Here is a 15935-nt window from a genome sequence, read left to right on the forward strand (position 1 = left end):
TATAGTATGTCCGAAAAAGAAATAAAAGATCAATCATATATACGCAAAAAGAGTAAGTCATAAGTATGTATATGTACGTAAAAAAGTAAAGTCATAGTATGTCGTAAAAAGTAAAAGTCATAGTATAGTATGTCGAAAAAGTAAGTCATAGTATAGTATGTCGAAAAAGTAAAAGTCATAGTATAGTATGTCGAAAAAAGTAAAAGTCATAGTATAGTATGTCGAAGAAAGTACAAAAAAGTCATAGTATAGTATGTCAAAAAAAGTACAAAAAAGTCATAGTATAGTATGTCGAAAAGTTATAAAAAAGTCATAGTATGTCGAAAAAAGTACAAAAAAGTCATAGTATAGTATGTCGAAAAAAGTAAAAGTCATAGTATAGTATGTCGAAAAAAGTAAAAGTCATAGTATAGTATGTCGAAGAAAGTAAAAGTCATAGTATAGTATGTCGAAAAAAGTAAGTCATAGTATGTCGAAAGAAGTAAGTCATAGAATGTCGAAAAAAGTCATAGTATAGTATGTCGAAAAAAGTACAAAAAGTCATAGTATAGTATGTAGAAAAAAGTTGTAAAAAATAAAGTTAGTGTAGTATGTAGAAAAAAGTCATAGTATAGTATGTCGAAAAAAGTACAAAAAAGTCATAGTATAGTATGTCGAAAAAAGAAAGTTATAGTATGTAGAAAAAAGTTGTAAAAAATAAAGTTAGTGTAGTAGGTCGAAAAAAATAAAAGTCATAGTATAGTACATCGAAAAAAGTACAAAAAAGTCATAGTATAGTATGTCGAAAAAAGTACATAAGTCATAGTATAGTATGTCGAAAAAAGTACAAAAAGTCATAGTATAGTATGTCGAAAAAAGTACAAAAAAGTCATAGTATAGTATGTCGAAAAAAGTTATAGTATGTAGAAAAAAGTTGTAAAAAATAAAGTTAGTGTAGTAGGTCGAAAAAAATAAGACATAATATATACATTCAAAAAAAAATCAAGTCATAGTATAGTATGTCGAAAAAAGTACAAAAAGTCATAGTATAGTATGTCGAAAAAAAGTACAAAAAAGTCATAGTATAGTATGTCGAAAAAAGTTATAGTATGTAGAAAAAAGTTGTAAAAAATAAAGTTAGTGTAGTAGGTCGAAAAAAATAAGACATAGTATAGTACATCGAAAAAAGTACAAAAAAGTCATAGTATAGTATGTCGAAAAGTTATAAAAGTCATAGTATAGTATGTCGAAAAAAGTAAAAAAAGTCATAGTATAGTATGTCGAAAAAAGTACAAAAAAGTCATTATGTCGAAAAGTCATAAAATATTCATAATATAGTATGTCAAAAAGTACAAAAAAGTCATAGTATAGTATGTCGAAAAAAGTAAAAGTCATAGTATAGTATGTAGAAAAAAAGTCATACTATGTCAAAAAAAGTAGAAAAAAGTCATAGTATAGTAGGTCGTATGTAGGAAAAAAAACTTGCCTGTTGGTCACGTTTGAAAATTAATAGAATTTCTGCTCTTTAGTCGTGATTGTTTTCTTAAACTGTGTGAATAGGAGCACTTTTAGGCACAACTAGTATATTAAAGTTTAATATGTAGATTTGTTTTAAATACTTTGCATAATAACACTGATTATCATGGTCTGCAAATATAAATATTTCCAACAATTTACGTGAATGAATTTGTCATTTATTGAACTGAAATACAACTTTCACAAAGGCATCATTTCAAACACTTTTGGTCACATTCATGTATATTATTGACAGAAAATCAGGTTTATTTATAAAGTCCCATAACAAGCGATATTAGAGGAACTGTTGCGTTCTACAGAAAGGCCCTGTGTTGTTGGCAGCATCCATCCAGGGCTGATGGGACTTCAGGGTTTCAGATTCTGCATAGCTTCAGAGGGAAGTTCTCCGTGATGAGGTGGTCATCATGAAGCACCATGACAACGTTGACTTCAAACTCTAAAAAAGGACATAAACATCTAAAGGTCCTGAGAACAGTAGTGCTTGAATCAAATGTCTGAATCTGAAACATTAGTCATTTATTTAAGGTGGAATTCATACATTTTGGGAAACATACCACTCTCATATCTGTCAAATATGAAGCTACAGCTAGCCTGGCTCTGTCCTACAATGACAGAAACTGACTTTTCCACCATTGGCTTTAGGGGCAGTATATTATAGTATGTTGAAAAATCAAAACAAAGTCTTAGTATAGTATGTCGATAAAATAAAAAGTCATAAAAGTCATTATAGTACATTGGAAAAAAATTTAAAAAGTCATATTATAGTATGTCGAAATAAAAGTCATAGTATACTGTGTCGAAAAAAGTTTAAAATAAAGTCATAGTACAGTACATAGAAAAAAGTCATAAAATATTCATAGTATAGTATGTCGAAAAAAGAAAGTTATAGTATGTAGAAAAAAGTTGTAAAAAATAAAGTTAGTGTAGTATGTAGAAAAAGTCATAGTATAGTATGTCGAAAAAAGTTTAAAAAAAGTCATAGTATAGTACGTCGAAAAAAGTACAAAAAAGTCATAGTATGTCGAAAAAAGTCATAAAATATTCATAGTATAGTATGTCGAAAAGTTATAAAAGTCATAGTATAGTATGTCGAAAAAAGTACAAAAAAGTCATATAGTATGTCAAAAAAGGTAAAAGTCATAGTATAGTATGTCAAAAAAAGTACAAAAAGTCATAGTATAGTACGTCGAAAAAAGTACAAAAGTCATGGTATGTAAGTCATAGTATGTCGTAAAAAGTAAAAGTCATAGTATAGTATGTCAAAAAAAGTACAAAAGTCATAGTATAGTATGTTGAAAAAAGTAAAAGTCATAGTATAGTATGTCGAAAAAAGTAGAAGTCATAGTATAGTATGTTGAAAAAAGTAAAAGTCATAGTATAGTATGTCGAAAAAAGTCATAGTATAGTATGTCGAAAAAAGTACAAAAAAGTTATAGTATAGTATGTCGAAAAAAAGTACAAAAAAGTCATAGTATAGTATGTCGAAAAAAGTACAAAAAAGTCATAGTATAGTATGTTGAAAAAAGTAAAAGTCATAGTATAGTATGTCGAAAAAAGTAAAAGTCATAGTATAGTGTGCCGAAAAAAGTAAAAGTTATAGTATGCTTGCTTGATGCTTATACTTTTGTACTTTAAGTAAGAATTTGAATGCAGGATTTTTAAATGTAACAGTATGTCTACACTGTGGTATTAGTACTTTCTCCACCACCGTTGACGGCCCGGTTAGTAAGATTTACCAGTGGAACCAGTGGACTTGGGGCTTAAAGCAGACTGGGAGGCTTAACTGACCGACTTTGAAGTTGGTGGTCTCCAGTGTGGGGCAGGTGAACAGCCTGGGGAACACCATGTAGATGGGGATAGGGAGGCCGTGGCACACATCGCCTTCAGCTATCTGGATGTTCTGGATCTCTGTGGCGTCTCTGGCGTAACCCTCGGCACAACCTGAACAGAAAATATAGAAAAACTAAATAAAAAAAAAACAGCAGCTCTGCCGTTACAACAGAAATCCAATCGTCTCGCAGCATGAACTCACCGCAGGTCTCTACTCGCACGAGCTGCAGTTCAATACTCTTGATGGGGACGTCGGAGTTCTCCACCACCACCTCTCCCGTCAGCGGCTGGCTGATCACACAGCTGGTGGCGTCTAAATGGCCTCGGACCAGAAACTTTGGCAGTAAACTCCTCTGAAGAAGGCAAGCAAGTTCATTGTCTCAGTAAAGATTTAACGAATAGTTAACCCCAAATCAATACAAATATATATATGTATATATATATATATATATATATATATATATATATATATATATATATATATATATATATATATACATACATACATACATACATACATACATACATACATACATACACTCACCTAAAGAATTAGTAGGAACACCTACAAGATTTTTCGTTAATGCAATTATCTAATCAACCAATCACATGGCAGCTGCTTCAATGCATTTATGGGTGTGGTCCAGGTCTAGACAATCTCCTGAACTCCAAACTGAATGTCAGAATGGGAAAGAAAGGTGATCTAAGCAACTTTGAGCGTGGCATGGTTGTTGGTGTCAGATGGGCTGGTCTGAGTATTTCACAATCTGCTCAGTTACTGGGATTTTCACGCACAACCATTTCTAGGGTTGACAAAGAATGGTCTGAAAAAGGAAAAACATCCAGTATGCTGCAGTCCTGGGGGGTGAAAATTCCTTGTTGATGTTTGAGGTCAGAGGAGAATGGGCCGACTGATTCCAGCTGATACAAAATCAACTTTGTCTCAAATAACCTCTCGTTACAACCGAGGTATGCAGCAAAGCATTTGTGAAGCCACAACACAAACAACCTTGAGGCAGATGGGCTACACCAGTAGAAGACCCCACCGGGTACCACTCATCTCCACTAAAAATAGGAAAATGAGGCTACAATTTGCACAAGCTCGCCAAAATTGGACACTTGAAAACTGTAAAAATGTTGCCTGGTCTGATGAGTCTTGATTTCTGTTGAGACATTCAGATGGTAGAGTCAGAATTTGGCGTAAACAGAATGAGAACATGGATCCGTCATGCCTTGTTACCACTGGGCAGGCTGGTGGTGGTGTAATGATGTGGGGGATGTTTTCTTGGCACACTTTAGGCCCCGTAGTACCAATTGGGCATCATTTAAATGCCACTGCCTACTTGAGCATTGCACCTGACCATGTCCATCCCTTTATGACCACCATGGACCCATCCTCTGATGGCTACTTCCAGCAGGATAATGCACCATGTCACAAAACTCTAATCATTTCAAATTGGTTTCTTGAACATGCCACTGAGTTCACTGTACTAAAATGGCCCCCACAGTCACCAGATCTCACCCCAATAGAACATCTTTGGGATGTGGTGGAACGGGAGCTTCGTGCCCTGGATGTGCATCCCACAAATCTCCATCAACTGTAAGATGCTATCCTCTCAATATGGGCCAACATTTCTAAAGAATGCTTCCAGCACCTTGTTGAATCAATGCCACGAAGAATTAAGACAGTTCTGAAGACGAAAGGGGGTCAAACACGGTATTAGTAGGGTGTTCCTAATAATCCTTTAGGTGAGAGTGTGTGTGTATGTATATGTATGTATGTATGTATGTATATATATATATATATATATATATATATATATATATATATATATATATATATATATATGTATATGTATATATATATATAAACATAAAATACTTACCTCCCTTGACTCTCTCTATGATCCCAGAAAAAAAGGTTTTCTATTTCATGGCGTCGAGCAGAGCGGATGCATATCAGTGCAAACAGACTTTGACGGAGTCCGAACAAAAGACGGCAGAAAAGGTTATAAAATATCTAAAAAAACTTTCAGAAAAATTCCTGTACAGCATAACATATCTTATGCACCCGCGCAAAGACAGATGCAAGTGTCTTTGCTAGTTTAAGACCGACGCAGTCGTCAGTTTCCCATCCAGCGCCCACGTCGTTTAAATAGCAAATGCACCTGCGCCCATCTGTGCGCCCATGGGCGTGCTGGTCTTACAGGGAGGTGTGTTCAGGTGCATTCTGGGCGTATTGCTATCTTGAGGCAGCGGGAAGTGATCGCACACTATGCTTGTTACACACACAGGGACGTGCAGCAGCACACGCACATGCAGAAGATTAAAAATTTAAATATTACAATGTAAATTATTATTAAGTATTATTCTTCTCCTGAAAATCTCTCCTTCCTGCTCAGCTAATCCTCCATCATAACAGCAATGCTCCAAGGTCCAAACGCGCCTGGCTTTTAAAGGGAATGGGAGATGATCTCTGATTGGTTTATTGCATGTTACGCCCAAAACACACCTCTGAATTAATGAAGACACTAAGTACAACCCTTTTGGAACATGCGCCCGGCGCACGGGCCCTTTTTTCTGCCGTCAAACTAGCAAAAGTGGATTCGAACACGCCCTAAACGCACCAGCGCCAGGCGCTTCACGCCTAGATCGTTAAAATAGGGCCCAAAGCGTCCATTTCCCGTGATAGAATTTGCTGTGCTCGTGAAATCCGAAAATGCTTTATTTAGCAATAGTCAGGGTCTTCCCTGCCGTTATGTGGCTAAAACGTGTTTCACGCTTCTTGCGGACAGCGCGGTCGGGGCGATGCGATGTCTTCTGGTCGGAGCGTCGAGCCGTGCACCCTCAAGATTTTGTAACGACCTTTAAGGTGGACCAGCTATCCTCATTTTAAGTGACAAGCTGCTCCTCCAAGTATTGCTTCCGTGATCTCTCCCTCGCTGCAACCGACAACCACTAAGCTTCATGAAAATAATTGTGCGATGACGTCACTAATACGCAAATGAGCATATTAAATGGTTTATCGAAAATGGTTGCATTTGGATTTCCATGAACCAATGAATGGATACGAGCCACTCTGAGCCTAGGGAGGCGAGTACTTCATACAACTGATATTGTTTTGGGTGAATTATTCAACATAATGAGGCAATAAAATGAAAGTTTTTTTTCTCTCACCTCACGGGTGTTCTGCAGCGTATCTGGAGTGATGGTGAACTTAACCGGAGTGGGGACAACTTTAGCTTTCTGAGGCTGAAAATCAAGCAAATGCAACAAATTACACAGAGTTTATACATATTATTATTATTATTTTTTTTTTCTCCATTAATATTAAGTCAATTCAATGACGTGTTCCCAGGGCCCAAGGTGACTTCTTCAAATGGCTTGTTTGACCAAAACCCAAAAATATTCAGTTTACAATTACATAAAACTGAGGAAAAAATAGAAAACCATCACATTTTAGAAGCTGCAGCCAGAGATTCTTTGCTTTGCTATTCTGTCTGTAATCCTGATTAATCTAATTCATCTGTAAGGATCAGTGAGGTTAGGATTTAATCATTAGGACGGAAGTTCAACCCTGCTAACATCTCAGCTGAGGTGTTATTTTTATTTCATCTTTTGGGTGGGGTTAAATAATTGTGACTAAGACACATACGAGACATGACAAGCAAAAGAGAGAAACGACAACCAAAAAAGGACAGAAATACAGATAAAGGCGCTGACACACCAACCCGATAATGGGCCGTCAGACAGTCTGGCGAGGTCGGTGACTCGAGTCTGTTCGGTGGGTTCCGTGCCGTCGTCCGTCGGAGGGGCCGTAGGCGTTCGTTTTGGCCGACCGGACTTGCTGGGTCGGAGGGCGGGCAGTCGGCCTCAATGACCAATCAGATTGGTGGAGCGCTAACCCGGAAATGGCGAGCGGGATGAGTGACGGACGCCTCTCCAAATCGGACGAAAATCTTTTAAACTGACCTTTGTCGATCTGAAATGAAGACCGATTCAGCGACTGCACGGCCTATTTCTCGCTTTAAATGTTTTCAGTAACACGTTTCGGTGAACTATCTTCGTAAAATATGAGATCGTATTTCGAACAAGCCGCCATTACTATCGGCCGGAGAAGCCAGACCCACTTCACGCGTTCGTCATTTCCGGTTTAAATTTTTTGGCTGACAATACAGATTAGCGCCGCCTGCTGTTATGGAGACGTATTACGTCTCGCGCACGCGCAGAACGTACGCTAATGTTGGCGTCGCTTCGGTGTGTTCCGAGTAGAGTTTAGATTCTCTGCCCGAGCCCGGCCCGGCCGTTATTTTCCACCACTATGCTTGATCAAGGGTCCGGCCCGGCCCGGCCCGGACCCTTGATCAAGCATTTGTGTTTTTTTTAATCATTACTTTAGCCTACTTTATGCCATAATCAGAACTAGTATCTATATAGGCCAAAGTAACAAATGTGTCCAAAAAGTTACACAAGTTGGACTACAGTTACAAAATGCAACATGTGTCATGCGCGGAGTCTCCTCCTCTCGCACGCATCACCCCGGGGCTGCGGGCTGTATTGTGGAGCTTAAGTGCAACATGGAGCTTGAGGATGTAAAGAAAAAAAGAAAAACAGGAGAATTACCTTTGAGCAAGTTTGGAGGAAAGTCGGAGGTATGGAACCATTTTAAACAAGTCGTGGGCAGTGACGACATATGTGTCGGCTTTGTTGAGTGCATTAAGTGCGGCCGCTGTTCGCCTATGACAGCTGATAAAACGGAGAAGTGGATGATGAGCAGACACATGAAGCAGGCTCGCCGTGGCAGAAAAGATGATAGTCAGCCTTCAACCTCTTTTGTTACTTCTCCAAGCATAGGCTGCCCCTGAGGGCGAGGCCAGCCCTCCCAGAGAAATAGCCTACGTTGAGTTTTTTTTTTTTACGTTTCTTCATTCAGATCCATTTGCGATCCGTTCCAGTCTGAATAAACAAACAGCGCAGTTTACATGCTTCGCTCCTGTTGCATTATTCATTAAGATAATTTTAAAACAGATTTCTGCAGTTCAAACAACTCTGAATTGTAGTTGAGAACGTCAGTTATGACGGCCCACGGATTAAAAAAGTGTCGGGCCGGGTCGGGTCGGGCTCGGACACAACGTGCACGGGCTCGGGCAGGCTCGGGACTTGATTTTTTGGGCCCGATCTAAGCTCTAGTTCCGAGGCACTTCTTGGACCTCGGGGAGCCGACTGATCAGCCCGACTGCCTTCTCTGCCGACGGACGGCCACCGGGTTGGTGTGTCAGGGCCTTAAGCTTAAGTAATTATCATAAGAGACCTGAGTAAAATTGAAAAGATACATGTACAAGTACTTGAGTAAATTCCACCACTGATCCAAACACAGTTTGTAATGGTAATGTACTGTAAATAGTATGGTAATACTATTACTATTACTATACTATACTAAACTAGTAATGGTTTAAACCTTGATCACAGGTATATAATCCTAAAATCATGTCGGTTCAAACAACACAAACCTGTCTTTAGGGTTGGGTACCGAAACTCGGTGCCGACGTAAACGGTAGTAACGAGACCGAATAAGAACAAAAGTTTCGGTGCCTCATTTCGGTGCTTGACTTTACACTACACCTGACAGCATGTAACGTTAGCCTACCTTTAGCTAGCAGCTGGATTAAACACCGGTAAAATGCTGACAGCTAACGTTAAACAGTGTAAAGTGTGACTGTATTTCACTGTGGAGGACTTCAACAGCGGGATGTAACAGTCTGCTCTGTAGCGCAGCAGCAGCTGCCGTTGTCGCAATTCATAGATATACAGTAGTAGTACTAGTAGTACTATGTTTTATATGGTCGGAATTAAACAACACAGACGGTGCGTTCACTTGCAGCTGCCGTGCGGAATTAAACAACATAGACGTGCCGTTCACTCTCAAAACAGGTAGCCTCGTGGTGCATTCACAGTAATTGTAAAATACCCTTTTCCCATCTGGGGTTCAACAGCAATTTACTGGTGAAATAAGTTATTGTTATTGTTATAGTTATTACATTATTATTAAATCTTTAATTTTGACCATGGCCTTAGCACTAAACAAGTCACTGACTGTTGTTTACTACCCTTATATTTTTTCTTCTTCATTTTTTTTTACTTTATTGAAAAGTACCGGTTCAGGCACCGGCACCGTTTTAAAAGTATCGATTTAGCACCGGAATCGAAAAAAAACCAAACGATACCCAACCCTACCTGTCTTACAGCTTTAGAGCGTCTTATTCACATCACCGCAGTAGTTTATCTAAATGAAATGCGTCTCACTCACCTGACAGTGCACGATGAACTCACAGTTCCTGGTCAGGTCTTTGGCCAGCAGAGAGCGCTTCATGTCACAGCGGAGGGTGTACTGAGAAGAAGACAACATCTCCATTTACTGACAGGAAGTTGAAATGTACCACAACTATTTGTACAAGGGCTGTACCGAATAGTTCAAGCTGCTTTTATGACGTTGATATTGGAATCAATCAACGTTCAAATGCTGCGCAGCTTCTTTTTTTTTACATTTCTATTCATTCTCTCTCAAAGCTATAGTGCGTAGTCTCTGTCGCCCCCATGAGGGATTCTAATTAATGACAACAACGCTGTCGGCGCGTAGGCCTGTCGCGATAGTCAATAAATCGAGTTATCGCACGATAAAAAAAAATGAGCTCGATAATTTTTCCGGCCGCGATAATTTCCATTTGCATGCTTGTTTGTTTTCCTCGTCTCTCTCTACCAAAGAGACTGGAGGACCACTCTCGGTTCCTTAGCGTAACGAGTGAACCCTCTTGTCAGTCGCATGGTCTTTGTGGGGGCGGGACTGCGGACAGAGAGACAGAGACAGACAAACGCTAGTTGAGAGTTGGAGCAGGGTTTCCCCGCAGCACTTTGCAGTTAAGGCGCCCGTCAAAAGAAAGTAGGCCTATATGCGCGATATCCACCGTGTTATTTGGCGTTGTTTCTGTTTTCCCTTTCAATCCAAACAACAAGAGCTGACAACCTGCGAGCGTGGAGACTGTCGGGCTCCGACATACACGCCGCTGGTCAGGTCGCAAGCGGTTTCAGGAAAGTGGCTGCATGTTTCCAGACGCATGCACAGAACATTAACGGTACAAGCCTACAGCTGTCCGCGGACACGGAATGTGGAAAGTATGTCAGAGTTGCACCGGTGTGTGTGTGTGTGTGTGTGTGTGTGTGTTGTGTGTGTGTGTGTGTGTGTGTGTGTGTCCGCCCGCCTCACGAAGCTCCGACCTGAAGAGGAGCAGAAGCCGCACCTTCGCCAAAATGAAGACTGAAAAACAGAACTATTTTGGTACATTTACTCGCCATGTGGCAGATAGCCATACAGATAGATTTAATTTATTAATTATATATTATTTAAATTTAATATTTAGAGTTAAATAATTGTAAAATGTAGTACAGAGTCTGTAGTCTGAGAACTTACGTGTCACAAACGGCAATTCCACAACTGTACATCAGCGTGAAAGACGACATACTAAAGGAGATCAAAGACATGTTCTGGATATTTAAAATGTCTTCCAGTTCCAGTGTTAAATATTATTTACAAATAAAAGTGTATTGATCTTTGAAAAGGTGTAGCTGTATTATTATGCCATTATCATTATATTAGATGCAAATGGTCTCTCGATGACAATATTATCGTTTATCGCAATAATTTCTGGGACAATTTATCGTCCAGCAAAATTTGTTATCGTGACAGGCCTATCGGCGCGTCCACGTGACACAAGCCTTCAGTGAAACAACAATGGCGGAAGTGATTGACAGATGCTTTATCCAATCACCTGCCAGGTATTTTTTTGAAAGTGCCTGCCCTTTTCCAAACAGTTTCCAATGACGGCTTCTCAGTGTATCAGACCATCTGGAGCATCTGGTTACTGATCTGTATGAGTGCAAAGTTTGCCCCGATATATCAGAAGGTGAAAAGGAGTTAAACTAGAGGTGTATTGAATTTGAGTTCTACTCCGTTTATATAAAAGTGAGTAAAAAGACTGGAACATAGAGACCACTGTCCTGTATTATTACAGTACAAAATGTATTTTTTTGTCCTTTATTTGTCTGGACTAAACATGCACATAAACAGGTATTTCTTAGTGAGCTCTTGTGACAGCAGATTCAACCTCTGTGCCCCCCCCCCCCTCACTCACCTGAATGTTGACGAAGACGCCGTGGTAGGTTTCGTACAGCACTTTGTTGCCTTTCGTGTTCAGAGGGAACTCAAAGGGGATTTCAGTCTTGCCTCCTGGGATCTTTCCTGCCTTGGCCACCTCGATGTTACTGCTGATCAGCTGGATGGGCTGCAAACATGGCAGGCAGGGAGGTCCGATTAATATTAGCAACAGTTTATTGACTGCTGTGTGCAGACATTTTAAATATCAAGGAATTTTTACTTGATAAATTACTGACATGGCAGATTCGCACGGGATTAAGATCACAGACGACCTCCACAATTATTACAAGTTACTAGAGGTCCCCAGCTGATACCTGTCCCGTGCACATAGGGCTTTAGTCAACACACAAATGTAGTGGAATAGAAGTATAAAGTGGCATAAAAAGGGCTGTATGTGTAGGGCTTTATTTTTCATTAGCCATTAATATGATAATATTTCCAATTATTAATATAAGGTCCATCACCTGTTCCCAGAGCCCAAGGTGATGTCTTCAGATGTCTTGTTTTGTTTGACCAAAACCCAAAAATATTCAGTTTACACTTATATAAAACTGAAGGCAAAATAGAAAACCATAACATTTAAGAAGCTACAATCAGAGATTCTTTGCTTTGCTATTCTGTTTGTATGCTGATTAATCTAATGTAGCTGTGTGGATCAGTGAGGCTTTGATTTAATCATTAGGATGGAAATCATCCATTTAGACTGCAGATCCTCTGACTGACTTTAGTTCACCTTTACCTTGCTTTTATTTGACAGGGACAGTGCATATTACTAAACATGTCAGTAAATATGCCAAATTTAGCCAAAAGGCAAGTTTTCATCTGCAGTCTCTGGCCAGACGTTACAACAGGCTCCCTAAAAAGCAAACCTTGACAGAGTTGTAGAAAGCCTCGAAGACGCCGACGCTCTTGGAGCTGAGCTGCAGGTTCACCAGCCCCTCCATGCTCAGAGAGATGCCATGGTGCTGCAGCGCCTCCTTACACACCAGCAGGATGACACCGGCCACCACTTCCTGCACACAAAACAGCACCGCATTCAAAATCTTACTCAAGTATAAAATTAAGGCTGTCAAACGATTAATTGCTGCAATTAATCGCTGAATTTCTATAGTTAATCGCAATTAATCGCATGTTTTATCACATGATTAAAATTATATTATTTAGCATTTCAGAACAGTCACTTTTTAAACTTTAAATAACAAAAGTAAAAGTACTTATTATGCTGAAATCGGAATGGCCCATTTCAGAATAATATATTTATTATATTACCGTGTTCATCGCTTTAATGTCATAATGACAAGTAACTTGTCATCTAAATGTAGTGAAGTAAAAAGTATAATATTTGCTTTCAAACTGTATACAAAGTATAAAGTAGCATAACATTGTAATACTTAAAAGGTCCCATGGCATGACAATTTCACTTTATGAGGTTTTTTAACATTAATATGCGTTCCCCAGCCTGCCTATGGCCCCCCAGTGGCTAGAAATGGTGATAGGTGTAAACCGAGCCCTGGGTATCCTGCTCTGCCTTTGAGAAAATGAAAGCTCAGATGGGCGAGTCTGGAATCTTCTCCTTATGAGGTCATAAGGAGAAAGGTTAACCCTCCTTCTCTGCTTTGCCCGCCCAGAGAATTTGGCCCACCCATGAGAGAGAGACATCAGGGCTTCCAAACGACCAAAGTGGCAGTTGGTCAAGGCCATACCCCCACCCTCCACCTTGCCCCCCTCTCTCCTCCTAATAGCTGCACAGACACAGAAATGGCACATCCTAAGGAAAACTCATTGTGGGACTGGCTCTAGTGGCTGTAATTCTGCACCAAGGCTTAATTTCAGGAAAGAGACTTCAGATACAGTATTAGGGGACCACTAAGGTCTATAAAAAGAGACTTCAGATACAGTATTAGGGGACCACTAAGGTCTATATAAAAAGACACTTCAGCATACAGTATTAGGGGACCACTAAGGTCTATATAAAAAGAGACTTCAGATACAGCACAATGGGGACCACTAAGGTCTATATAAAAGAGACTTCAGATACAGTATTAGGGGACCACTAAGGTCTATATAAAAGAGACTTCAGATACAGTATTAGGGGACCACTAAGGTCTATATAAAAGAGACTTCAGATACAGTATTAGGGAACCACTAAGGTCTATATAAAAGAGACTTAAGATACAGTATTAGGGGACCACTAAGGTCTATATAAAAGAGACTTAAGATACAGTATTAGGGGACCACTAAGGTCTATATAAAAGAGACTTCAGATACAGTATTAGGGGACCACTAAGGTCTATATAAAAGCATCCAAAGAGCACCATGTCATGGGACCTTTAAATAAAGTACAAGTACCTCAGAATTGTACTTGAGTAAATGTACTTAGTTAAATCCCACCGCTGATATTTGATCAACATTTCAGAGTTGTTCTCCTTGAGGAACAGAATATGACGGGTGACAGATTCAGTTGTAACAACCCGCTAATCAGCTGATGGTCATGTGCGAAGAAGAAGCCGACTCCTAGCTAACTACCTAGCTTACTATTATCTTAAAAAAATACGCTCTTTTACTAACAGTTACGCTAAACACTATGAGAGTAACATTAAATAAACAGCACATAGAAGCAGCTTGTTAGCTGGCTAGCTAACGTTAAGCTAACTGTGGTCAACGTTAGCTACTTACCCCTTCATGGTAAACTTTGTTCGCTCTTTTCAGTCTTATATCCAAAGTGACGCTCATCTTTGACTATGGCACGTCAGACAGACATTTAAAAGAAATGGTCCCAGGCTCCTTTTTGTTAATACAAACATACAAACATCGTCTTATGTTTACATCCTCTTTCACTCTGCTGTGGTTTGCGTTCCGCTCGGTAGCAGCGACAACCAACAACACGACTTCCGGTCCACATCTTTCAAAATAAATGCGTCATGTCAACTCAAAAATACAATTCCAACCTGACCAAAAAAAAAACCTTGATTACATTTAAACGTTTAAAAAATGTAGCTGCCCTGCACCAGGGAAACAGTGTCCTATTTTACTGTGAATAATACACAGATCTCATTGTGAATACTACTTTATAATACAGAAATATTCCCACTGAAATCTGTTAATAATGGTTTTTAAATGTAATTTTCAAGGCGGTGAGCACCACAGGTAAAAGTGAATGTTTCAAAACCGATACAGTCATAACCAAAACAATCTGCATGGCTACATACCAATCAGGCAAGCAAGAACATATGTTTGTTTCTTTTTTGTATATGGGTGACAACCCTTTAAAATGTGGTAATCTGCCAAAATGACACGTTAAAATACTCCTGCTGCAGATGATAAAAAAGAAATAATTTAGATTAAAAGTTTAAAGATTAAAGATACTCCAAGGCACAATTACTTTTTGATGGTTAATGCACTAAATGTCAGAAGGTTCCTCTTTACCTGTAAAGTCAAAAGTTTTCTGTTCAGTGGAGACATTGTTGACATTAGTGTTTTAATATTTTAATAGCCTATGTGGTTCACAAAGAATACTAATATAATCTCAATTTATTTATTATATGCTCTGACATTAGGACTGCAACCTCGAGATGCATTTTCTAGCTAAGCTATTTTTTAACTAAAGTTCAAAATGTGACCCCTATGTCTAAAAGATAAGTTGTGTTTTGTATTTAAAGATTGTTTATACCAGATACAGTCGCCGCACACAGTGTGTTACCACAACAAAAGCTGAAGCCAACACAAGACTGTATGGTGGCTGAACCTGTTTTATCTTTCATTCATCACTCTATCTATTCTTGAAACACGTATATTCCTATACTGGGTTACTGGATGCTATTCCAGCATAAACTGGGAGGCATTTATTTTTGCAACAACAAAATAAATGTCATTTTAACTTCAAAGAAATATTTATTTACAAAACAAAAAGCATTTGAAGTCCATGAGAAGTGAATTACTATACTTCACTGTTTGTCCATCCTAATAACATAACAAGAAAAGCTAAAAATATTTCCCAGGAATCATGTCATGTGTCTGATTTCTGCTGTCCCCATAATGGCTTTTTTGTCGTCATATAGAGACCTATGGCGTATGTATGTGTGCAGCGTTATTATAGTGAAATGAAACTAACACGAAAATAAGCAGTGAAAAATATTTTGAGTAAACTGAAACCAAATAAAAACCAAAACCTTCAAGAAAAACTAAAATGATATCGCCAGGTAAAAAACAAACAAACTGTTCACTCATTTCAGTTTTAGTTTTTTACAGAAATTGAACGGACTTAATATTGACATTCCAGGTGATGTCGCTGTAAGTTCTTCACATCGGACACTAAAGTAGCGTAAAGATTGAACACAAAACATCATGGCCATTCCTACACATTTCTCCATCCTTGTATTTT

The 15935-nt window shown here is 38.8% G+C and overlaps 1 protein-coding gene across 1 annotated transcript; it reads right to left on the reverse strand.

The window, feature by feature from the left end:
* Window positions 1-1657: 1657 nt before the first annotated feature.
* vps26c (VPS26 endosomal protein sorting factor C) lies at window positions 1658-14446 on the reverse strand. The gene is made up of 8 exons (XM_039778675.1): window positions 14231-14446; window positions 12424-12567; window positions 11532-11681; window positions 9653-9733; window positions 6523-6597; window positions 3548-3698; window positions 3304-3456; window positions 1658-1951 (listed from the first exon to the last, which is right to left on the reverse strand). Exons 1-8 carry the CDS (start codon window positions 14285-14287, stop codon window positions 1869-1871), a joined length of 894 nt encoding a protein of 297 aa, XP_039634609.1. The 5' UTR covers window positions 14288-14446; the 3' UTR covers window positions 1658-1868.
* Between the last annotated feature and the right edge of the window lie 1489 nt (window positions 14447-15935).

This window comes from Perca fluviatilis, chromosome 16, assembly GCF_010015445.1.
Source record: "Perca fluviatilis chromosome 16, GENO_Pfluv_1.0, whole genome shotgun sequence".
In the NCBI taxonomy this organism is placed as follows: domain Eukaryota; kingdom Metazoa; phylum Chordata; class Actinopteri; order Perciformes; family Percidae; genus Perca; species Perca fluviatilis.

Bases quoted from the DNA above. Each gene is read 5' to 3' on its own strand.
- vps26c (XM_039778675.1), bottom strand. From the start codon at position 14,287: ATGAGCGTCACTTTGGATATAAGACTGAAAAGAGCGAACAAAGTTTAC. The intron at 6,598-9,652 runs GTGAGTGAGACG...CTTGATTTTCAG, and splicing joins AGTTCATCGTGCACTGTCAG to CCTCAGAAAGCTAAAGTTGT. The intron at 3,457-3,547 runs GTGAGTTCATGC...TTTTCTGTTCAG, and splicing joins CGTGCGAGTAGAGACCTGCG to GTTGTGCCGAGGGTTACGCC.